The following is a 23,561-nucleotide window of genomic DNA, read 5'->3' on the forward strand; positions in this document are numbered from 1 at the left end:
CCCGGTAAAGCTCTTAGTATCATTAGCGCTCATTAAACATCCTTATTACTGCTCCCGCCCTGCCACCGGCCTTTGGCAGAGGCAAGGACCTAGGACGAGGCTCTCGGTGTTTCTGGCCTCCCTTTGCCCCAGGCCCTCTGATCTGCAAGGGGGACTGACGAGGATCTGACTCTAACCACAGCCTTTGCGCTGTCCAGCATCTGGAGCCGGTTGGCCAGGTGGTCACTGTAACCTGGGTCCTAAGCTGGCTGAAGTCTGGCTAAAGATGGCCTCCAGGTCTCGGGCCACCCTGTCCCCAGCTGGTGCTACCCAAGTATTCCCTGGCAGAGGAGAAAGGAGCAGCACCCCAAGGGAGGCCGGAAGCGGCTCAGCTTGGGCACCCCATGGACATCCCACTCCCTTGTGTGATATTGCTGCGGAAATTTGGCAGTGCCCCTCCCCAGTCACTGGAATGCAAAACAAACAAACCTTAGGACATTTACTGTGGGCCCAGTGTGGCATTTATTAACTCACTTCATTTTGTTATTACTCCCATGCACTCAGGGTTCTGGAGGTTCTGACAGTTAATTAACTTGTGCAAGTGAATGGAAAGAATGGAACCCCCAGACCCTTGTAGAAAGGGTGAGGAGACTTGTGAGAATTAAACTGTCCAGCGGACACTAATGAGGCAGCCTACGTGCTTTATTAGACATTTTCCTGACGTGGAAACTCTGGTTGGGAGAGGTTAGGTAACCCCCCTCCACACACACACAAATGCCCCCTCTGCTTTTTCAGCCCGCCTCCTGTCTGGACACCATCCTCCCTGAGCCCAGTCTTGTCTTCAGGGATTGTATGTCCTCCAAGCTGGGTGTGGCCTGGGGTAGAGTCCCCCGGGATCCCCCTCCCCTGACCACAGGGAGCAAAGCCTCCACCTGCAAAGCCAGAGGGTCCGCCATGAACTCCCCTAGTCAGCACAGGCCCATCTTTTCTCAGCTCTCCAGTATGAGGATTGTAATCAACTGCTTCTCATCTGAGTCCGAGGGTCTCTAGAGTCTTTTTTTTTTTTTTAAGATTTTATTTATTTATTTGACAGAGAGAAATTACAAGTAGGCAGAGAGGCAGGCAGAGAGAGAGGAGGAAGCAGGCTCCCTGCCGAGTAGAGAGCCCGATGCGGGACTCGATCCCAGGACCCTGAGATCATGACCTGAGCCGAAGGCAGAGGCTTAACCCACTGAGCCACCCAGGCGCCCCGGGTCTCTAGAGTCTTTGCTCTTAGACTTTGAATTGGTGTCAGGAGCCCAGAGCGCAAATGGAAGGTTTCTGTTCTCACTGTGAGCTTCAGGCTTTGCTGGCAGATCAGGAAACCACTGGGAACCCAGCAGGCTTCCCTCCTCCTCCATTGTTCCCCAGGGCGGGCCCTCAGAACCACCCAAACAGTCCTGATGATGTGGAGTGAGTTCCACCTTGTGGTTGAAGGAAATGAAACAAGAGCTGCAGGGTTGCCTCAGTTTCTCCATAAAATGTAGCATGGAAACTTCTAGAAAAAAAGTGTTTCTGAGATCCAACCCAGCATTTCTGAGAGATCTCTCATCCCTTCGAGGCTGTTGTGCCTTTCTGTGCTTGTTCCGGGGGAGAGGGGCAGGGCAGAAAAAGGCCAGTAAGGGAGAGAAGACAGCAGTGGGGGCCCTAGGGAGAAATCAGCCCAAAGTGCCATGGCATCTTTAAGAAGTTTTGTTCTCTGTGTGTGTGTAAGGAACATGCTTAAGTTGGGCAAGGGCTGGCAGAAGCCAGGTCACCCCTCTGCACGGACAGCTTTGAAGGATTTCATGTGAATCTGAAAGGAACAAGTTGCCTTTTTAATTTGGGCAATTACTTTTATAACCAGCATGTTTCCTTTCAGTAATCAAACCTGACAGTTTGTCAGCACTGAGTGGTCGGTCATGAACTTGAGTTTGCCTGATTTGTAGGAGGAAAGAAATTCCTCTTCATTAGAGAGACAGGTCTGGCTCCTGCCATGGTCTCCTGCTGCAGTCTTTGATCCTTGATTTTCCCATCTGTGAACCAAGTTCAAGTTCAAAAATACCTGCCAAATCCCTGGGGGAGAGAGTGCTTCCCAGGGACACAAAGTCACAAGTGCCCTTTTCAGACACCTGCTTTGGGAATCCACTCTTGGCTGCTGTGTCCTGTCCATACCCACCCGCTCCCCTATCTGTTGCTACAGGCTTCTCTATCTGAGATGCACAAAAAAATCCGGATGGGACCAGTCAGCGCTGTGTGCTGCCTGCTGCCTCCTCAGCAGCCTGTGTGACACCATCGGGGCCATTCTGGCCAGACAGCTCACCATCCAGGTGCGTCAGGCCCACAGGTGACTGTGGCTTCTCTCTGGTTCCATCACCACGGAGAGGCGCTTTCGCCTCAGACCTGTGCCCTGTTGGTCTTTCTGCCCCTGTCCGGGGCTCCTGCCCTGATGGCCACGTGGCTCACTGCTCAACTCCTTCGAGGCTTTGCTAGAGGTCAGCTTCTCAGTGAGGCCTCCCCTGAGCACTCGTGCAGACCCGTGCCCTACCTCCACCACAGAGACCCCAGGCCCCTTCACCCCACTCTGTTTTTTCCCATAGCTGACCCCTGATACACCCTCTGCTTTCCTTACTTCTTGTGCTTGTTGCTTTATGGTATGCTAACCCGTACTAGAGGTCAGCTCCCCAGGGGCAAGAGTTTGTACTCACTACTTTATCCTGGTCACTTCAAACAGCAGCTGGGACGGAGCAGATGCTCAGTAAATAGGGATGGTTGTAGTGATTGTGTTCAGAGCCTGGAGCCAGCCCCAGCTCAACAGGGGCGGCTGAATGCTTTTCCCAAGCGGCAATGCAGGCTTTGGGGCGAGTGAGAAACAGTGTCAAGCTTGCCTAAGGTCTCCCCTCAAAGCTGTGTAAACAGGGCCTATCCCAAGGGCATAGGCACTGCAGACACACCCCATGGGGCTGGTGCCCACCCAGGTGGCATGACGGAAGGCAGCCTCATGGCTGCGACACACACTGGGAGAATTCTAACCCTTCTTCGAATAATATTGTCTCACAAACAAACCACCTTTCATTTCAGGTGCCCATTCTCATTCACTGATGGAATATAGGGAGGCCCAGTTCCATCCGGGTCATAATAGCTGACGTTTATTGAATACTTCACTGTGAGAGGCGCCTGAGTGGCTCAGTCAGTTAAACGTCTGCCTTCGGCTCAGTTCATGGTGTCAGGGTCCTGGGATCAAGCCCTGAGTCTGGATCATTGCTCAGCGGGGAGCCAGCTTCTTCCTCTGCCCCTCCCCTCAACTCATGTGTGCAGGCTCACTCTCTTTCTCTCTCTCTCTCAAATAAACAAATAAAAATTTTTGAATTTTTTTAAGCACAAGTAGGGGGAGAGACAGAAGCAGACTCCCTCCTGAGCTGGGAGCCCGATGTGGGACTCGATCCTAGAAGCCAGAGATTATGACCTGAGCCAAAGGCAGACACTTAACCAACTGAGCCACCCAGGAACCCCTAAATAAAATCTTTTAAAAATAAGTAAGTAAATACTTCACTGTGTACTTGGCACTGAGAGCTTGTCTCATATTAATTCATTAAATCCTTAAATTATGACCTGGGCACTCTCCTTATCCCTGTTTTACAAACATGGACCCTCGGGCTTAGAGGCTGAATAACCTTTACAAGGTCCACTCACTAAGCAGTGTCAGGATTCAAACTCCAGAATCTACCTTTTTTTTTTTTTTGGAGATTTTATTTATTTTAAGAGAGCACACATGCACACATGAGTGGGGGGCGGAGGCAAAGGGAGGGAAAAAGGGAAAGAATCCCAAGCAGGGAAAGAAGCTCCAAGCTGAGCATGGAGCCGAACCTGGGGCCCAGTCTCATGACCCTGAGATGAGGCAGATGCTTAACTCACTAAGCCACCCAGGCACCCCTGCAGAGTCTGCTGTGAACCAGTGACTCCACTGTCAGGGTAGCTGGTGCCCTGGTAGGTAGGAGCCTTGTCAGTTCCTCCGGGTGCTGGTCTAAGCATTTTCCATGTATTGGTTCGTGTAATCTGCTTAGCATTGAGGGAGGCACTGTTACTATCCCTGCTTTACAGAGGAGGAAACTGAGGCCCAGAGAAGGCTAGTGATTGGGCCAAAGTCCCACAGCAGAGACTGGCCGTGCACTGGGAAGAGCGTGGAGTGGGAAGGGCAGGGCTGGTTCTGCTGCTGGGCCTCTGCCCCAAGGATCTGTCTCTCACACGCCACCCCCCGCCCCCCGCTCCTCGTCAGTCCAATGGAGTTGATAACCAGCCTTTCCTGGGGTCTGTAGGCAGCTTCGTTGGGATCACCACAGTAGTGGGAGAGGAGACCCAGGATGAGAGGGGCTGCAGAAGCTGGAGAACGTTCGAGCACCAAGAGTCTGTCTCCTTTGCTCCCAGGTATTCACAGGTGCCTACCTCGCCGCTGCTGACTTGGTGAACTTTGTCTTCATCCTTTTCCCCATCTGCGGCTGCCAGTGGAAGTCTCGTCGCGGTGAGTGTGTGGGCCTCGCTCCTGTGTGTTCATCCGCTCTCTCATCAGCGGGCCCTGAGCTCCTTGTCGTGCCTGAGCCGGGCCTCTGCTGGGCTCAGACAAAAGAATGAGCTCCCCGACCCCAGTCAGAGAGGAGGCAGGGCCCTATAGAACCATCCGTGCCGCGGGTGAGGCGGTGTGCACACGCCACGCGCAACCGGAGGGAAGGCGGGGCCGCAGGCGTCAGGAAAGGACGTGACCGTGGAACAGGGGCCGCAGGGAAGGATAATCCAGGTGAAAAGAATAATATGAGCAGAGGCCAGGAGGTGGGATGGGACAAGGCTGTGGGGAGGTTCAGCGCTATCTCACGGTGCAAGTCCAGGGTGGCCAAATGAAGCCCGTAACTTCCGGAAATGGATGCCAGGGGTGAGCGTGGGCCACCTGGGCCGAGCGGGGACTGCAAGTCACTGAGCGGGGATGGTCACCTTGACTCTGTGGGATTGGGCCTTCCTGAGAAGGGGCAGCAGTGTGCCCAGACCTGTGTCCAGAAAGAGAGTGCTTGCCTCAGTGGGGTGAGGTAAGATGTCTCCAGCTGCTCTGCACTGCCCAGAAGAGACATGTTCTTACTAGAATCTTCAGAGAACTGGGGTGCCTGGGTGGCTCAGTCAAGTGTCTGCCTTCGGCTCAAGTCAAGATCCGAGAGTTCTGGGATCGTGTCCTACATCGGGCTCCTTGCTCAGTGGGGAGTCTGCTTCTCCTGTTTGCCACTCTCCCTGCTTGGGCTCTCTCCTCTCTCTGAAAATAAATAAATAAAATATAAAAAAAAAAAAAAAAAAAAAAGATTTCGGAGGACTGTCTTATATTTGAAGGAGACTTCCAAGACCGTGCTCCTTTTTTGCTCAGTTTTGGGCCCCAACAAGCATGGTGGTGCTTTCTCTAAGGCTGGGCCAGTTCTGCTCTGTGCCAGGCTCTGTGGAGATTCTAGAAGCTGCTGGGACATGGGGCCTGCCCTCAGGGTTTCCAGTCTTGCAGAGGCTACTCTGTGCACAGATACATGTGAAACACAGAACGCTATGAGAGGGCGGAGCAAGGAGAAGAGCACCAGTTGTGAGGGTGGGTGGCCTGGGGTGGTGGGGAGGAGGGACTTCTCCAAAGAGGAGGCACAGCCTCGGGGTCTTGAAGGGTGGGGAGGATCTGGCCCGCAGAACAACTTGGGAACCCATTCTGGCGTCAAGGCTGGGCTGACAGCTGGTTTGCACATGTCGCTGTCCGTCGAGTTCTAGGGCCCAGGAGCCTGTGTCATTTTGCTGTTTGTTGCAGGTTGGGGCTCCCAGGAGAGGATGAGGAGGCAGCGGCTCAGGGCCAGTGTATTTGCTCTGGCCCTGCTGCTGAGTCTCGGACCAGGCTGGGCTCTCTGGGCCACCACCCCAAAGGCCTCAGGTCCCGTCCGAGGGTCCCAGCGGAGGCTGCTAGAAAGCCTGCTGCAGGTGAGGCTGAGCCCAGGAGGACATGGGGGTGGGCGTGGCCCTTCCCTCCTCACGGTCCCCAAAAATGCCCTGGGTAGGGTAGGGTTCAGGCTTGCCGTCGTTGGGAGGAAACCACTAAAATTGGCAAAGGATGGGTCTGGGGTGTATGGGCTGCCTCCTGACGCCACTGAGTGTGTCATCTGTTCCCACAGGACAATACTCAAGTCCTCGGCTACCTGCTGGGTGGCATCGCCGTCTTTGGTTCCTGGGCTTCCCGGATCCCCCCGCTCTCCAGAATCGTGAGGCTGGGTTGGGGCTGGGACTGTGGGATACTGTGGCAGGTCTTAGGGCCCTTGGGAACCTCTTCCAAGCTCCAGGTCCTGGGGTGGAGGCTTGTGTCACTTGTGTATTTTGTGTGTGTGTGTGTGTGTGTGCATTTCCACACGTGCAAAGGCTGGTCAGCCAACCCAGGGGAGCTCATGAGGCCTGCTAGAGCCTCTCACGGGAGAACCCATTGTGTTCTCTCCATAGGGAAGAAAAGCAGGCTGTTAGGGAAGAGGCACTGGGGTTCAGTAAACAGACATCCCGTTAGGAAAATGAGAAGGTTTCAGAGGAGAGCATCACACAGCTGCCAGGCTTCTGGATTTCCGGGAGCATCTCACCACAGACACTTCCCGGGCATCTAGGATGAGGGAAGCCCTGTGTTGGCCGGGTCTGGAGGGGACGCAGCCGTGACTTGAGATGCTGTGCTTGCCCTTGGGAAACTCATAGTCTCGTGGAAAGACACAGAAATGCAAAGCAGGATATTTTAACGCTTGGAGAAAGATAGAATCAAATGTTTGGGGTTTCAGAAGGAAAAAGGGCTCCCACGCCGCTCCAGTGAGTGAAGGTGAAAACGTCACACTGGCAGGGAGGGGTGGGGGTGGGAGTTGGGGGCGGGGGGCGATGCCAGGGCTGCCTCAGCGTGGCTCCAAACCAAAGGGAAGCCCAGAGGAGGCAAAGGTGAGTGTAACGGGTTCCTCACTGCTTCTAAAAAAATCACTTTCCCCAGAACATCATTTAATAGCAGTTCCAGGAGAACAGGATTTGGGGATGGCAGCTGCTTCGTTGGTCATTTGTGGAAAGTAGAAGTGTGGGGGGCTGGCTGGAAACCTCCCTGGGCGTGCTGACTCCAGATCGGGGGAGGGAAGTGTGGGAAGCCCTGGGACATGGGGCTCGAAGACCTTCAGAGGGATGGGTGCGGTGCCTGCCTATATCAGTGCCCTGGGGCCACCGTGAGAAAGAGTCACAAACTTGGGACAACAGGCTTCAAGTTTCTAGAGGCCTGCAGACCAGTACCAAGGTGTCACAGGCCTGAGCTCCCTCTGGAGGTGCTACGGAAGGAGTTCTTTCAGGCCTCTTCCCAAGTTTCTGAAAAGTTCCTCAGATGATGGCTCCATAACTCCAGGGTTCACACGGCGTTCTTTCTCCCTGCGTGTGTCCTCACGCGGCCTTCCCTCTGTACGTGTCTGTGCCTCACTTCCCCTATTATAAAGACATGGTCATACTGGGCGAGGGTCCACCCTAATGACCTCACCTGAACATAGTCATCTGCAAGGCCACGTTCACTGGCTCTGGAGGTTGGGAGCATCTTTTGTGAGAGGGGAAAACAAGTCAACCCCTGCACCAGGCACCTAACATAGCCCTGTGACTGTGTCCTTCCTGCTGTTCATTTTATTCACAACATCTGTCATAGCCTGAAGTTAGCTCCTTCAGTTATTAACCAAGTTGTTGGTCCCCAGTAGAACATGAGTGCCCTGAGGGCAGTAGTCTGGTCTGTTTCATTCCCTCTGTATTGCAGGTGCTTGGAGCCCACCCGTGGTAGGTGCCAGAAGACACTTGTTAATGATTGACCTAATCTGGTCTGGGGAAAAGTAAGCTCGTGGAAGCAGGAATTAGAAGGGCTTTCTCGGGGCAGAAAGAGCAGTGCTGTTCTCTGTGGTCTTGGGGAAGAGAACCAAAAGCAAGACTGGAAAGAGATTATGGGTTGGGGGGGGCATCCCATTTATAATTTAGATACTTTGCATAGTTTCTGGAATGTAGAAAGTGATCAGTATCGTTATTCCTGTTTTAGGAGGTAGTGGGCTCCCCATCACTAAAGGCATTCAAGCCTGATAGCCCTTGGCAGGCAGATAGAGTTAGATCGTATTAGGGATTAGATTGGGCAGTCTCTGAGGCACCGTCTCCGGTCCCAGGCAGAAGAGCCCAGAGCTAAGGGTCCCTTGTGAGGGAGAAACTCAGCAGGGTTTAGGGTGTTCTGGGAAGCCTAGCCAGCATGGCTGTGAACGCTAGATCCCCTAGAAGCTGCTTCTAATTTACCCCTGGTGGGGGCGCTGAGGAACAGAATGGTTGGGTGGCTTTGGTGGAAGTGGTTCCTATTCTTCTGAAAGTGACACACCCCCTGACCAGTATGGCCTCTGCTGGCAGCACTGGGAGTGTCCCGTTGCAGGATGCCCCACCTGCTTCCAACCCCGTGCGGATTTGCCAGGCAGCCACAGGGCTGGACAGCGCCCCTGGGTTCTCTGTGACCAGCCAGACGAAGCCCACAGGTGCTGAACCTGCCATATCCTGAGTCACCAAGCCTACCCCAACCTAGAGTAGGTGCTCAGCACCCACGGTGTGTCCAGCGTGCCAGCAAATAGAGCCCCACAGGCTCTTGTGCTGATGAAGAGAGACTGAGTTTTGAGGTCAGTGGGAGCCGGGAGTGGGTGGACACGTGAGTGACAGCAGAGAGCTCACCCGGCTTGGGGTCATCCTAAACAGCAGCAGGTGCAAGGTCAAGGGGCAGAAGGCAGGTCCCAGCGCTGGCCCTGCAAGTCATCTCCTCTCTCGAGCCCTCAGTGTCCGCAGTACATGGAGCTGGGCAGGCTGGGGGGATCCCCGAGGAGTTCTCATCACAGCAGTGCAGACTGCTGCTTCCTGGGCTGAGTCAGGGGTGGCTGGAGGGTCAGGGGCCCCCCCGCCCCAGCCCGGGTACTGGCGGTCTCTATGAACCAGTCTCCCGGACACGGCCAAAAAAAAAAAAACGGAGCCCTGGGGAACCAAACTTGAATAAATGCAGAGGGAAACGAAACATTTCCAAGCAATCTTTTCCAGAGTTAAAATAAAAACGGGGGGAAAATCAGCCAAACCTTGCTTTTACCTCTGGGTTTTTTTATTCTCTAATCATAGCCTGTATATCTCTAAATTCAGTTATTTAATAAGTAAAATAAATTATATGTAATTTGTATTTATATAAATTTAAATATACCGTGTGATTATATATAATTATAAATATGTAGTATTTGTGTATACACATATAAATGTATATATAAAGTGACTTCATACCTGTAATGGGTATTTAACATATGAATATTGAATATGGGTTATTTGCCTTTTTTTTTTTTAATCAATATTGTTATTACTCATTCTCAAAAAATAATCCCTGACTTCAGAACTTCCAGGACCTTATCTCTAATGTTCCTGGCCTTTCCTGGCTGGCCACATTCAGCACTGACGGTCTCAGGAAGAGACCGTCAGTCCCTGGCTATTCAGAATTCTTCTAATTCCCTCCCATTCTCCCAGGTGACATTCATGAGCCCCTCCCAGTGCCGGGTGTCAGGGATGCTGAAATGGGGAGGACGCTCTCAGGAGCCCTCTGTCTGCTGGGATGCATCATGTGTCATGATGGGGCCTGGAAGTGGGAGTTTCTCACCCCCGTTAGGGCGGAGGTGGTCTGAGAGTTTTCTCAGAGTTGAGTTTAAGCCAGGTTCTGAGGCACGAAGAGGAGTTCACCAGGCAAAGGAAGCAGCTTGAGCAAAAGCGTAATAAAAGCAGCACCTTTAGGAACCAGCCATGGGCAGAGAGAGGGCTGCCATGCCAAGAGCCTAGGTCTTAGAACCCAGCTCTGAGGAAGCTGTGGGGTGACAGTGTTCCCCCCTGCCCAGCTCCCTCCTCTCTCTGTCCAGTGCCAAGGTAAGGCGTTTCCCTCCATCCACCTGTGGACCCGGTTCCTGTCAGCCCTGGCTGGCCTCCTCTATGCCTCAGCCATCGTGGCCCATGACCGGCGGCCTGAGTACCTGCTTCGGGCCACGCCCTGGTTCCTGACCTCCCTCGGTCGAGCTGCGCTGGACCTCTCTGTATCCACCTGGGGTCTAGGAGGCTCAACTGCTCGTGTCTCATCTCTTCCCTGTCCCTGTGTTGCCCTCTTTCCCTTTTGCTAGATGGAGCTGTCTCCCAGGGGCCAGGGACTAGGGTTGAGTCCTGGGGCAGATAGATGCAATTGCAATTATTTGCAATTTTGTATTTTGTTCCCTTGATGTACAAGTAAGAGAAGGAGTGATCTCTTGGCTGGAGCTCTGCAGAGCGGCGAGGGGGAGTGCATAATTTCCTGGCCCTGGGAGCAGAAGACCTGTGCACCGGTCTCATTGCTGCTCCTCCCCTGGGCAGGGCCCCACCCTCCCAGAGACCCGTTTTCCTCGTCTTTGCCCTTTCTCTCAAGGCTAGGAATGGACTTTGCCAGCCGACCTGCCATGCAGGGCTAAGCATCCCTGTTCTCTTTTCTTTGGCCCTGGAGCCAGGGCTGGGGACGCAGAAATAAACGCTGACAGGAGCTGCCCTTTGTCAGTGACTGCTAAGCACCCTTCTGGTTGTCCAGGGGGTGTTGCATGACGCCCGGACACCCCAGGGACCTTGACATGAGAGCCTCAAGGGCAAGCTAAGCTCAGATGGTAGGCAGATAGAAAGGTAGACAGTGTGCAATTTGTGTATGAAAACGTGTGGATTCATCAAAAATAGTTTAGAAATAGTTTAAAACGGTGACTTTCTCATGGGCTGTATTTGTTTTCTAGGGCTGCCATATTCAGTTACCAGAAGTTGGTGGCTTGAGACAAAAGAAATGTATTCTCACAGTTCCACGGGCTACGAGTCCGAAGTCCACGCAGGGCCACACTCTCCTGGAGGCTCTGGGGGAGAACCTTCCCTTCCTCTTCCAGTTTCTGATAGCCCCTGATGCTCCTTGGCTCTGGTAGCGTAATTTTATCTCCTGCCTCAGTCTTCACAAAACCTCTTCCCTTCGTTTATCTCTGTGTGTCCTCTGCTCTTACAAGGACTCTAGTCATGGGATAAAGGGTCCATCCTAACCCACTATGACCTCATCTTAACTATATCAGCAAAAACCCTTTAAAGAAAAAAAAAGATTTTATTTTTAAGTAATCTCTACACCCAGCACAGGGCTCGAACTCACACACACCCCCACCCTGCCGCCGACCCCAGATCAAGAGTGGCTCATTCCCTGATTGAGCCAGCCAGAGCCTCCAAGACTCTATTTTTAAATAAGGCCACTTTCTGAATTTCCAGATGGATATGAATTTGGGCAGAGGGACACTATTCAACCCATTCCGTGTACTGTTCCTGTAAGCCAAGCCCTTCAAGGAAGATGTTTTCAAAATGCTGTTGTTTAATGAGTATTTGCTAAGTATCTACTAAATTCTAGAGGCAGGGTCTTGCTGGCTGCTGGGCCCTTGCCAGGGATATGTAGAGAAAGTCAGACCCAGTTCCATTTATTTATTTATTAAGATTTTATTTATTTATTTGACCACAGAGCTCACAAGTAGGCAGAGAGGCAGGCGGTGGGTAGAGGGGAAGCAGGCTCCCCGCTGAGAAGAGAGCCTGACGCGGGGCTCAATCCCAGGACCCTGAGACCACAACCTGAGCTGAAGGCAGAGCTTTAACCCACGGAGCCACCCAGACGCCCCGACCTGGTTCCATTCTTAAATGAGCTCATGTCTGTTCTGGGGCCAACCCTGGCAGAATCATCCCATGAGGGAGAGAACCTGGGCCTGGGGGGCCCTCGGGGTGCAGAGGTGAAGGCAGCCATGGGCGGCTGAAATGCTCTGCTTCCTTGGACCTTAACTCTCCCTCTCAGATCATATTCCTCTCCTGGGTGATGAAGAGCAAGATGAGACGGGCCTTGGGATTTGCCCCGGAAGCCAGAGAGAGCCCGGACACCCAAGCCCTCCTGACCTGCGCAGAGAAAGAGGAAGAAAGCCAGGAGGCAAGGTCTTGCCAGCTGGAAACCTGCTGGTCCCACGGGGGGCTGCATGTCCCTCGAACTACGACACTTGGTCACTTTAAAAAACTACTGTTTATGGAAAAAAAGAAAAAAAAAAAAACGAACTGTTTTTGCCCAAAACTAAGGGTGCCCGTAGGATTCTCTGCTTTTCCAATTACAACTATTTTTTTAAGTTTTTTTGATCATTTAATAACTTTAATATATTTTTAGCAACGTAGATGGAATAGTCAAATGTCCATGTATGCTCTGTAGCAATTTACTTCCGTATATAAATATATGTAACTTAACAGGTTAAATTAGAAATAATATGATTTTGCCCTCATAGTTTGGAGAAACACGTATTCCCACTTTCATATGTGTCCGTGACGTGTGCATCATCGCCATCACTAACACAGCCTTTTTTCAGTTGGTATTGCTAAAAGCTGGCCTTTCAAGGTGTTGTTTATGGTTGTGTCCACCGTTCACAATTACGTCAAACCAGCACATGTGTTTGTCCCCTTTTACTGACTCGAGAAGTTGACCTCTGTAAGTAGGCAGAAAGTCTCTTCTCCTGAGACAGTTTACCTTTGTCAAAAGTCCTTGGTTTCCAATAACTGAGAAGTCACCTCATGCAGCCCCCACTTTTCTAAGATAATTTCTTTATTTTTTTTAATTTTTTTTCTTAAGATTTATTTATTTATTTGACAGACAGAGATCACAAGCAGGCAGAGAGGCAGGCATAGAGAGAGGAAGGGAAGCGGGCTCCCTGCCGAGCAGAGAGCCCGATGTGGGGCTCGATCCCAGGACCCTGGGATCATGACCTGAGCTGAAGGCAGAGGCTTTAACCCACTGAGCCATCCAGGCGCCCCCTAAGATAATTTCTCGAGGAAAAATCTTGCCTATTGCCTGGGCTCCTCACTATCCTCGTTTTTCTCTCAGAGAGCATAAATGATACTCTCTGTGAGCAAACTGGCCCACTCCTTCGAAAGTTCTAGGTTTAACAAGGGAATCTGACTCAGTTCATGGAACAGAAGGTAGTGGGGCATGGCCAAGGTAAAGGCGTTGCTGTCACAGCTCGGCCCAGAGCTCCACGTTCCCAGCAAGGCTCTAACAGGAGGTTATTTTCATTCCATTCTAGAAACTTAGGAAATTGTATCCCCAAAGGGAGCCAACGTGCTTAAAGAGAGCCCCGTGTGTCTTGGTGTTCTGAAGGAAGGAAGTAGAGCCTTTGCAATGTCTTCTGTAGTTCTTTTTTTTTTTTTTTTTAAGGTTCTATTTATGTATTTGAAAGAGACAGCATGGTGGGGGAGGGGGGGTCAGAGGGAGAAGGAGATTCCCCACTGAACAGGGAGCCCAATGTGGGGCTCGATCCCAGGCCCCGGGATCATGACCTGAGCCAAAGGCAGACACTCAACCAACTAAGCCACCAGGCACCCTTCTTCTGTAGTTCTTTCCATGTGGTCTTCAACATGTAGTCCCTGGACCAGCACTGCCCACCAACTTGTTGGGGATGCAATTCTAGGGCTCCACAAGCTCCGCCATCTCTGAAGCTGAGGGTGTCTTAATGCGTCCATTGGATGCTTCTGATGCACACTAATGTCTGAGAACCATTGGTTTACAGAAGTATTTATTTAGTGCCTACTGCAGTGCTTCCGAGACTTTGCCATGCTTTAGAATCATCTAGGGGGCTTTGAAACACCAGGTCACACCCCTGCCAATGGATCAGAATGTCTGCTGGGGGTGGACAGAGCTAAATATTAGCTTGTTTTTGTTTTGTGTTTTTTACGATGCTCGGGTGACTCTACTGTGCAACAAAGTTTGGGATCCACTGACCTACTGTGACCTCAAAGAAAGAGATAAGAGGGGATGCCTGGGTGGCTCAGTCAGTTAAGCATCTGCCTTCTGCTCAGGTCATGATCCCAGGGTCCTGGGATGGAGCCCCACATTGGGCTCCCTGCTCAGCGGGGAGTCTGCTTCTCCTTCTGACCCTCTCCCCGTCACTCTCTCTCTCTAACAAATAAAATCCTAAAAAAACAAAAACAACAACAACAACAAAAAAACAGGAAAGAGATAAGATAACATCTTCTAGGAAGCAGAAAGTGAAATGTACCATGAAAGGACAGAAGAAATATTTTAGGGATTCTTTTGAACAAAATGGGACCTTGTTTTTGGAAAAATGTCTCCTGACTAAGAATTCTGTTTTTGTCTCCCCACCTCCCCTTAAAAGAATTCAGATTGGGTGCCTCTCACTACACTTCCACCCTGCAAATCACTCAGGACAATGGCAGCCATCAGTCGCTACTTGGAGCTGACCATCGAGCCGGTGCAGCAGGTACATGGCTGTGGCCCACAGCCAAAGGACGAGAAGGGTGGGAAGTAGTCATGGAAGGCTTCCTGGAGGAGGTGACACTTTACCTGCGGGTTGGGCAGAATGAGGCACGAAAGCATGTAAAAAGAGGAAGGAGCTCTCCAAGGCCTCCACCTTAGGCCAGGCGAAAGGCTGGAGAGGAGGCAAGGGAGAGATTGTCCCACCGTGGAGCCTGTCATCCTGAGGGGCAAGAGTCCAGGAGGCAATAAGACCAGAGACTCGGGGTCATATGTGCATTTTAGAGGCGTCACTCAGGCAGTGCTGGGGGGCAGACTAGCTCTCTGTGCCAGCTCTTGTGCTATCCCCGGTGTGCGTCCTGACGCCTTCCCCTCCCTCAGTCCCAGTCCTGGCAGTGTCACCACACGGCATCCCACACTTGCCACGTCCAAACAGAACTTGGGATTGCCATGTCCTCGCCCTCCCCCGTCCTCTTCCTGGCAGTTGGTCAGCCTCAGATTCCTCTCTCCCCCTCACTGCATGTCCACTCCATGTGTGAGTCTCCTAAATACCGCCTTTAAAATAGAGCCAGCAGCCTCCTCCCTCATTCCCTTCTCCACGGTCCGTCTTGTCCCACCCCCTCCACCTGCAGTCAGCAGCCAGAAGGGGCAATTACATCGTGCTCCTTCCTGGTCCCAAACCCTCTCGCTTCCCATCTCATACAGAAGAAAATTTAAGACCCTGGAGCCCAGCGCTTCCTCCCTTCCCACTCTCTTCTCTCTTCACTCACTCCCCCTAGCAGATTTCTCTCCATTCCTGTGCCTAGAATGCTCTTCCTCCAGGTTGCCTTTATATGGTGCCTCCTTCCGGTCTTCCAGACTTCAGTTTAAACATCACCTTCTCTGGGGGACTCCGTCTGTTGAGTGTCTACCTTTGGCTCAAGTCATGTCCTGAGATTGAGTCCCACATGAGCTCCCTGCTGGGCCGGAGAGTCTGCTTCTCCCTCTGCCCCTCCCCCTGCTCATGCTTGCGCTCGCGCGCTCTCTCTCTCTCTCTCTCTCCCTCTCTCAAATGAAATCTTAAAAAACAACAACAATAATAATAAATGTCACCTTCTCAAAGGCCATCCCTGACTACACACTCAGAAGTAGCCTCTGCCTGTCATATATCTCTATTTTTTTTTTTTTTTGAAGGGGAAGCAGGCTCCCTGCTGAGCAGAGAGCCCGATGCTGGCTTGATTCCAGGACCCTGGGATCATGACCTGAGCTGAAGGCAGAGGCTTTAACCCACTGAGCCACCCAGACACCCCAACATATTATTTTATTGTCTTTTTAAATGCTCTACAAAGCACTTCTCACTATCTTTTACTTTTGTTTTTGTCTGTCTCCTGCTGAGATGTAAACTTTGCTTCCTTCTATCTTGTTTGCCCAGCCACTGGTGCATGTGGCCCTTGGTAAAGGATGTTTGGACGTTTTGGAGCAGGCTTGGAGCTCAGTAGTAGTGGCCCCCGTGGGATGGGCTGGTGCTCAAGAAAGAGTTTGGACCTGAGAGATGGGTTTTACTCTTTGTTCTGTCTCCTTGGAAAGTGGGCACAGGTAACTCCGGGAGACGAGTACCGTTCAGAGAGATTCAGAGCATGCTTTCACAGTTAAGAGCCCACCTGGGCTGTTAAACCCTTCTTAGGATGGGAAGTCTGGGGAGAGAGCAGGGAACCTGGCAGCATCTGGGAACATTTGGCACTAGAAATTTTTAAATTATCAAACTTTTGAAAAATAATAGTGCAAAGCTTGCATTCAGTCTAACCCTTCCAGTACCTGAATCTTGAATGGATTCCTGCTGCAGAACAGACTCTGTGAAAGAAAAGTGTGTCCCTCCTTCATTCTCCTCTACTGAGGCATCTGGCATATTTTTGAGCAAAAACACCCCCTTGGCTTCTTCCTTCTGTGTCCACCAGAGGGCAGTGGTGTCGTTGAGGCAGCTCCCAGCAGCCATCCTGAGCCCCGCGGTCCAGCCTGGGGAAGGATGCTGCTTCTCTGGGCTCTAGGGCCACCACTCCTGTGTGTTTATTGAAAGCTAACTACTTGCCAGTCTTTGAGACAGTAGTAACAGCCATCGCTTCCGTGATGCTTCTTATGCTGGTCATAGTGCTTAGATTACTGGACTAAGTGCTTTGTAACCAACCATAGAAGTGATCCCTCTGATCTAAGTGCTTCCTGTGCATGAACTCATGTAAACCTCACAGCCTCATTTTATAGATAAGGACGACAGGGCACAGAGAGGTTAAGCAACTTGCTCAATGTCACACAGTTTGTCAATTGCAGAACCTGGATTCAGACCTGCCTGTACCCTTGACCCCTAGGCAACACTGCCTCTTCCTTGACATAATGTCTGACACCAAGTAAGCATTTGATAAATGGTGGGCTTTTATTTATTTATTTTTAAGATTTTATTTATTCGACACTGAGAAAGAGAGAGCATACAAGCAGGGGGAGCAGCAGACAGAGGGAGAGGAAGAAGAAGACTCCCTGCTGAGCAAGGAGCCCAATGCAGGGCTCAGTCCCGGGATCCTGGGATCATGACCTGAGCTGTTTAACCTACTGAGCCATCGAGGCACCCCAATGGTTGGCTTTCAAATTATTATTAATGCAAATTCTCATAACTATTATTTCTATTGTTATTATTGAATAATTAACTGTTGTATTATGATTTTAAATTGAGGCACAGGGAGGGTTAAGTAACTTGCCCAAGATCTCATACTTAGGAAAGCATAGGAATGGCTTTCAAGCCTGCCTGAGCCTGGGACCTGAGCTTTTTAATTTTTCTTTGTTTATTTATTTATTTTTAAAGATATTATTTATTTGACAGAGAGATATCACAAGTAGGCAGAGAGGCAGGCAGAAAGAGAAGGGGAAGCAGGTTCCCTGAGCAGGGATCCTGATGCGGGGCTCAATCCTAGGACCCTGAGATCATGACCTGAGCTGAAGGCAGAGGCTTAACCCACTTCGCCACCCAGGCGCCCCAGACCTGAGCTTTTTAAAGGAGAACATGTTCTCTGTGCTCATTTCATGCCCTGCTCAGTTAGCCAATTTTTTTCCTTTTTTTCATGACAATATCCTGGGGGGCAAGGTTGTGATGAACTAGGTCCCTTGTTGCCATGGGCATCACCGTGTGTCCTGTCTGCACAGCTGTCTGGGAGTAGACAACAAGGCCCACAGGGATGCTCACTTGTCTTCCCAGCAGTCCCTCCTTGGCGCTGGGCCCAGGGAGAGGTTTCCCCGGAGATGCAGCCGAGTTTAGGGTGAGCTCAGGGGCTGAATGCTGTGGGGTCATGGGGATCAGTGACTTGGAATATTTGAAAACCCAGTTCAGGTGTCATCGGGCCCTGAGGAATTTACAGACTCTAACATTGCTGTTGCCTGGGACACCTGTGCCCCCCGCCCCCCAGCCTGTCTAGCCAACTCTCACATAAAACCATGCATGTGACCCACCCGGGGCTGGAGCCCTGTGTGATTTGGGGCCCAGTATGAATAGCCAATCTCATGTGTCCAGGACATTCGCATATTAGCCCTGCGGACCGCCCCCCTTCAAAGGAGATAAGGCAGGGAATACTACCCCCTTTGCTGGATGAGGAAACTGAGGCTCCAGGAGGATGCATTTCTTGCCAAGGTGTGTGGTTCACTGTGGAAGAAGTGGTTCTAGAAGGCAGGCTGTTCCCCTGTGGTATGTCAATGGAACGACCCAAATCCCACCTGGTTCTGAAACCCCGGCCAGCAGGGCTTTGGGGATCTCCAACAGAGTCCCCGGAGCCCTATGGAGGGAAACTCTCTTCTGAGATAGATAGATGGATGGATGGATGGATGGACGGACGAACGGACAGACAGAAATCTTGCAAGTTTCTTCCTCACTTCACCCTCCAGAGCTGCTGGTGGGTATGAGGCCATGCAGTGCGTTTTGGCAGTAGCTCTCCAAATCACAAAAGCTCATACCCTCTGATCCAAGAATTCTGCTTCTAGAAATGTATCCTTTAAGTACCCTGAAACCTTGGATGTACAGTAGAATTTCCTGCAGCCAGTGTTGTAAAAGCCAGAGATGGGAAATGCCCTCAAAGTCCAGTCAGTAGAGGACGGTTTCGCAGTTTGGAAACACCTACCGGATGCCACGAAAGGAACAGAAAGAGCAACAAAGCCACTGCTATAGAACGATCACCCCGCCATAACGGGAAGTGAGACAACTCAAGGTGCCTAGGAGAGTTTAGATGTGTTGCCACCGTGCGGGGAACTAGGGAGCTGTGTGTCTGCATTTGTTTGGATATGGAGAGATCAGGAACCCGTGCCTGGCTGCTCCTGGGGAGAACTGGGTGGCTCCGCATGCAGGTGGGGGCCGACCTTGCATTCTACACCCTTCTGTACCTTTTTAAAAAAGATTTTAGGGGCGCCTGGGTGGCTCAGTGGGTTAAAGCCTCTGCCTTTGGCTCAGGTCATGATCTCAGGGTCCTGAGATCAAGCCCCACATCGGGCTCTCTGCTCAGCAGGGAGCCTGCTTCCTCCTCTCTCTCTCTCTCTCTCTGCCTGCCTCTCTGCCGACTTGTGATCTCTCTCTGTCAAATAAATAAATAAAAATCTTAAAAAAAAAAGATTTTAATTATTTATTTGAGTGAGAGCGCGAGTGCATGAGTTGGGGGAGGGGCAGATGAAGACGCAGATTCCCCTCTGGGCAGGAAGCCTCATGCGGGGCTCAACCCCCAGGACCTTGAGATCATGACCCGAGCCGAAGGCAGCCGCTTAACCCTTGGAGCCACCCAGGCGCCCCTTGTCCCCTTTGAATACTAGAGTACTGGAATGCTTTGACAATTCAAAAATAAAGCAAGCTAAGCCTCCCTGCCTGCCCTTCCCCATACAACTTGCAGGCGAGCTGCAGCACCACCAGGCTGCCCGGCGATGGACAGATGAGCCCTGGAGACGCCACCCTGCAGGAGCCCCCCTCGTACCCTCCCGTTCAGGTCATCCGGGCCCGCGTGTCTTCCAGCAGCTCCTGCGAGGTCTCCTCCATCAACTCGGACCTCGAGGTACATGCTGCCACCCGCCAGGTGCATGGCTGTCCCCCACTGCCACTTGCCGGTGCCTCCACGGGGCTTGCATGACTGTTCTCGAGGCTGCCCACGCTAAGTTCACGCGGGCTGGACGGTGAGCGAGCACGCAGGGCGCTCCTACCCCCGGGGGCGCGCACGCCCAATGGACGGTGAACGAGCACGCATGGAGCTCTCGGCCCCGGAGGCGCGCACGCGGGGCAGGACTGAGAGCTTCCCAAGTCAGATGAGTTAGGGCCTCAGGGCGTGTTGCAGTGCTGTGTTGGGGTCATCCGCATGTTCAAGTCTTAAAACGCACAAGTAATCGATTAACTTTCAGAGTCCGAGTGTTCCCCGAACCCATTTGACCATGGAGCATCTCTTCCCCAGCAGGAGCACCCGCTACCTGCATGGCGCTATCAGGGTCGCATACAGGAGCCCCATGCTGGGCACCGTGTCCGGCACTTTGGCAAACTTCGCCTCATTTTGAGTCTTTGGATCTGTGAACAAAACACAGGTCATATTTTGGATGCCACAAGTGGCTGTAACTCTCGGGTCCGAGCTGTTCGGTCTCTGTCGGTCCCCCAGCTGTGGTTCCCAGCCGGATTCTAGGAGAAGTTTTCCCTTTGCCTGCGGAAAATGAGAACAAGGGCAGTGTTGTGGGCGTGTGATGGCAACGGGACAGTGGCCGCCGTCTTCGGTAGGGCTTGGGTGGGGAAAGGAGGACTGTCCTTCCTCCGGCGTTTTGTCTTCTACCATCTGGGAGTTAAAATGCCCTTTTATAAAATGATGATAATGCAAGTGGTAGTTGTGTTGAGTTTTGGGTTTGGGTTTTTTTTAATGGCTTTATCTGGCCAAATAGTTTAGTCATCCTGGGTAAATCCCCTAAACTTGAACTCGTTGTGGACCCCAAAATCCAAAAGACTCAGAGCCACTGATCTGTGGATACAGTCCAGACTCCTCAGTGTGAGGTTCTAGACCTTTCAGGGCTACTCCAGCCTCATGGGACTCACCCTCCACCCTTATTACGTCAATGTCCACCTTGGCGGTGGACTGTTCCCTGTACCCAGGCCTCTGGGCCTTTCTCCTTGGGGTTCTCCCTGGCCCATATATCAGAAGCCTACCCAGATGTCACCTGCTGGGTGACGGTTCATCCCGCCAACACACACTAGATTAATGCCAGAACATACACCTCTCTTACACAACTTCCATTGTTGGCTGGAAAACAAGAATAACAAAGGTAGGGGCACCTGGGTGGCTCAGTCAGTTAAGCATCTGCCTTTGGTGAGCTGTAGGGGCTTGTCTCCCCAACAGGCTGGGCATGAGTTTTTTGGGACTAGGGCCTGAGCTGCACTCACCTTTCTCTGTCCCTCGATTCCAAAACACAGCAGGCCATTGAGATCTGGGTTTTAAGTGAGGAGTTCTGCACCAGACCGAGCACCATTCAGGGTCTATGTATCCCCATGTTATTCAGTACTGTTTATTTCCTGGTTCCAGTCTCAGAATTTGTAGGACACCCACAGCACATGGCTTGGCAGCCTGGATCTAGCAGTCTTGGCAGAAATCTAAGGCTGGGCAGGATGGGGGGTGGGGAGGTGGGGAGAATGAGCAGAATGAGCCTGATGGCTAAGTGTGTTCAGTGAGGAGGAGAACACAGTTAAGTCGATGGGTCAGGGAGGGGCTGGGGAGACCTAGGAGCAGTATTTGCTCTGTGGAAACAAAGGCAGCCAAAGTTGAGGTAAGGACTGGACAGTGACCTTGAAAAATTGAGAAATTTGTCTTGGTGGTAGGTTTGGGCCATTCTGTGATTTGTGTCCTTGTCCTTCCCCCATTCTATTACCTCTATCTTTCTAGACATTGGTTTTTTGAAACTACCTGAGTACAAAGGGGTTAGGGTCACACTTTTAAATTAAGCAAATGGCAAGGAAGGCTTTTCCTATGTTAAAAGAAATATAATTTTTGAAGCTCACATGCCCCAGCCCAGCCCATGGCACAGTCCTTCAGCTTCACTCCCAAAAGCACACACACACACCGCAAATGAAAAAGCTACTGAGTCCTGTAAAGAAATAACTTAGAATTTCACTAGATACATATGCTAACAGATGAAACGAATTGGAAAACTCCCAGTACAGATGGTTCAGTAGATGAGCGGGAGATTGTGCAACAGCTATGCGATCTGTGCCCTCAGCTGTCCCACCTTGTCTGTGTCTGTGTCTGTCTTGATGGCTTCTGCTTGTCGCCTCATACCCCTACGTGAATGGCGTCCCAGCTCCTACCATGGAGGCCTGGGAGCCCCTCTGTGCGGTTAAGGTGATACGTGTTTATCTCTCCGGTGGTGCTTTATGATGTTGTAACTCTCAGAGGGTGGCTTTAGGTCCATATGCCAGGCACATACCAACCGTGGTGAATACCTACTTCTTGCAGCGTTGGGGAGGCGGGGGAGCAGGGGGCCATCCCCACAACACTTAGTTCACTCCGTGCCTGCACGCCATCAGTCAGGATGATGGTTGTGATCACTGACCCTGAGGACACCCGGCGGGTCGCGTGCCAGACGCTGCGTGCTCTGTACTTTACAAGCTCCATGTAATCCTCCCAACAGCCCTGAGGCAGGTACCTTTGTTATTCTTTTTTTTTTTTTTTTTTTTAGTTTTTATTTATTTATTAGAGAGAGAGAGAACACAGGACAGAAAGCTAGTGGGGGAGGGATGGAGGGAGAGGGAGAAGCAGACTCCCCACTGAGCAGGGAGGCCCACGCAGGGCTCCATCCCAGGACCCTGAGATCATGACCTGAGCCAAAGGCAGATGCTTAACTGACTGAGCCACCCAGGTGCCCCTACCTTTGTTATTCTTGTTTTCCAGAAGAGGGGACTGGAACTCAGTGAGTTTAAGTAGCTTGCCCAAGAAAGCGTTCTTAATAATAGTAACGATAATAATATGATAAAAATAAGAGGGAGCAGACGGGAGGTTCGGCGCCAGCTCTGTCTGGCCCAGAAACCCTGCTGTTAACTGCCACAGTGCCTTGACCGGGACTCCTACCCGGGAGGTCTGCAGGACCAGGCTTATTATCCAGCATTCCCAGTTGACAGAGGAGAAACCCGACTCACTGTCCAGGACTCTTGCCGCCAGCCCTGTGCTCCGCCTGGGTGCTCAGGGCCAGAAAACACTGGGGCGTGCAAGTAAATCCAGTAACAGCAGAACAGATACAGATAAGACAGAGACAGATAAGGCCGGGTGAGCTCACGTGGAGGGAGACTTCGGATTATTTTCACCTTTCCTCAAATGTGCAGAGCTTGGTTGGTCAGGGCACCCGATGGATGATGCCAGAGCTTTCAGTGTGACTCAAGACCCTGGAGGGAGGCCATGTGTTTGGACTGTGTGGTCTTCTGGACATCTCCACAAGAGAGGCATGCTGCACAGAGACAGGATCCATGGGTTCATCCGCTCACTCACTCACCCACTCAACACGAGGCAGCCCCGCTTCTACAGAGCCACCGAGGACTGAGCAGATGCTGAGGAAGGGTGAATGCCCCTGTGGTCTGCGGTAGGGGCTGTGGCCCTGAAGGAGCAGAGCTTTGGGAGTAGCCTTTTCCCTTTTTAGAGTAGCAAGCATCTGACTTTCCTCCATTGTTGAAATTTCCTGTGCCTTTCTCCTCTCCTTTTTCCTCTCCTTTCCTTTCCTCTCCTCTCCTTTCCTTCCTCCCCCACCCCGGGATAGAAGAAAAGATTGAAATCCATCTTTGTGATGAAAGAATGTCTAGCCATTTTTCCCTCTGTGCTCCCTCACAATGCCATCGATCTGGAGAAAGAAGCTTTGTAGAAATTTTAGAAGAGGCTGTTCTGGCTTTGGAACAAAGTCTGTGTCTTGTGTACACTTGTGTACATGTGTGGGGGACAAGAACAGGACCGAATGCCAGATTGCTCTATCTAAAGAGGGTCAAGTCCCTGTATGTCCCCACTAATTCTGTGCCTAAGGCTGTTGTTGACAACCGAGACCGCTCGTTTCCTCTCCAAACCCTGCTTTCAGCACCAGCAGACCAGGACAGATTCCTTTGGATGTTTGCTATGCTGAAGACCAAATCATTCTTTTAAGGAAAAAAATTGTGTGTGTGTGTGTGTATGTATGTGTATATATGTACACACACATATAAAATATATATAAA

General features: G+C 51.5%; 1 protein-coding gene across 4 annotated transcripts in view; it reads left to right on the forward strand.

Annotated features, from left to right (window-relative positions):
* Positions 1-23,561, forward strand: part of TMEM44 (transmembrane protein 44) — a 31,406-nt gene that overhangs the window by 860 nt on the left and 6,985 nt on the right. For 3 of the 4 annotated variants that reach the window (XR_006817978.1, XM_046001699.1, XM_046001700.1), the window contains exons 2-9: positions 2,201-2,327; positions 4,423-4,516; positions 5,816-5,982; positions 6,174-6,260; positions 9,948-10,118; positions 11,906-12,034; positions 14,259-14,363; positions 19,243-19,401. Coding sequence is in view for 3 of the 4 variants with exons in the window: in XM_046001699.1 (XP_045857655.1) it covers positions 2,201-2,327; positions 4,423-4,516; positions 5,816-5,982; positions 6,174-6,260; positions 9,948-10,118; positions 11,906-12,034; positions 14,259-14,363; positions 19,243-19,401 (1,039 nt within the window). In the remaining variant the exon portion in view is untranslated. The remainder of the gene's footprint in view (positions 1-2,200; positions 2,328-4,422; positions 4,517-5,815; positions 5,983-6,173; positions 6,261-9,947; positions 10,119-11,905; positions 12,035-14,258; positions 14,364-19,242; positions 19,402-23,561) is intronic. The other variant, XM_046001702.1, reaches the window with a different exon arrangement.

Source organism: Meles meles, chromosome 4 (genome assembly GCF_922984935.1).
Source record: "Meles meles chromosome 4, mMelMel3.1 paternal haplotype, whole genome shotgun sequence".
In the NCBI taxonomy this organism is placed as follows: domain Eukaryota; kingdom Metazoa; phylum Chordata; class Mammalia; order Carnivora; family Mustelidae; genus Meles; species Meles meles.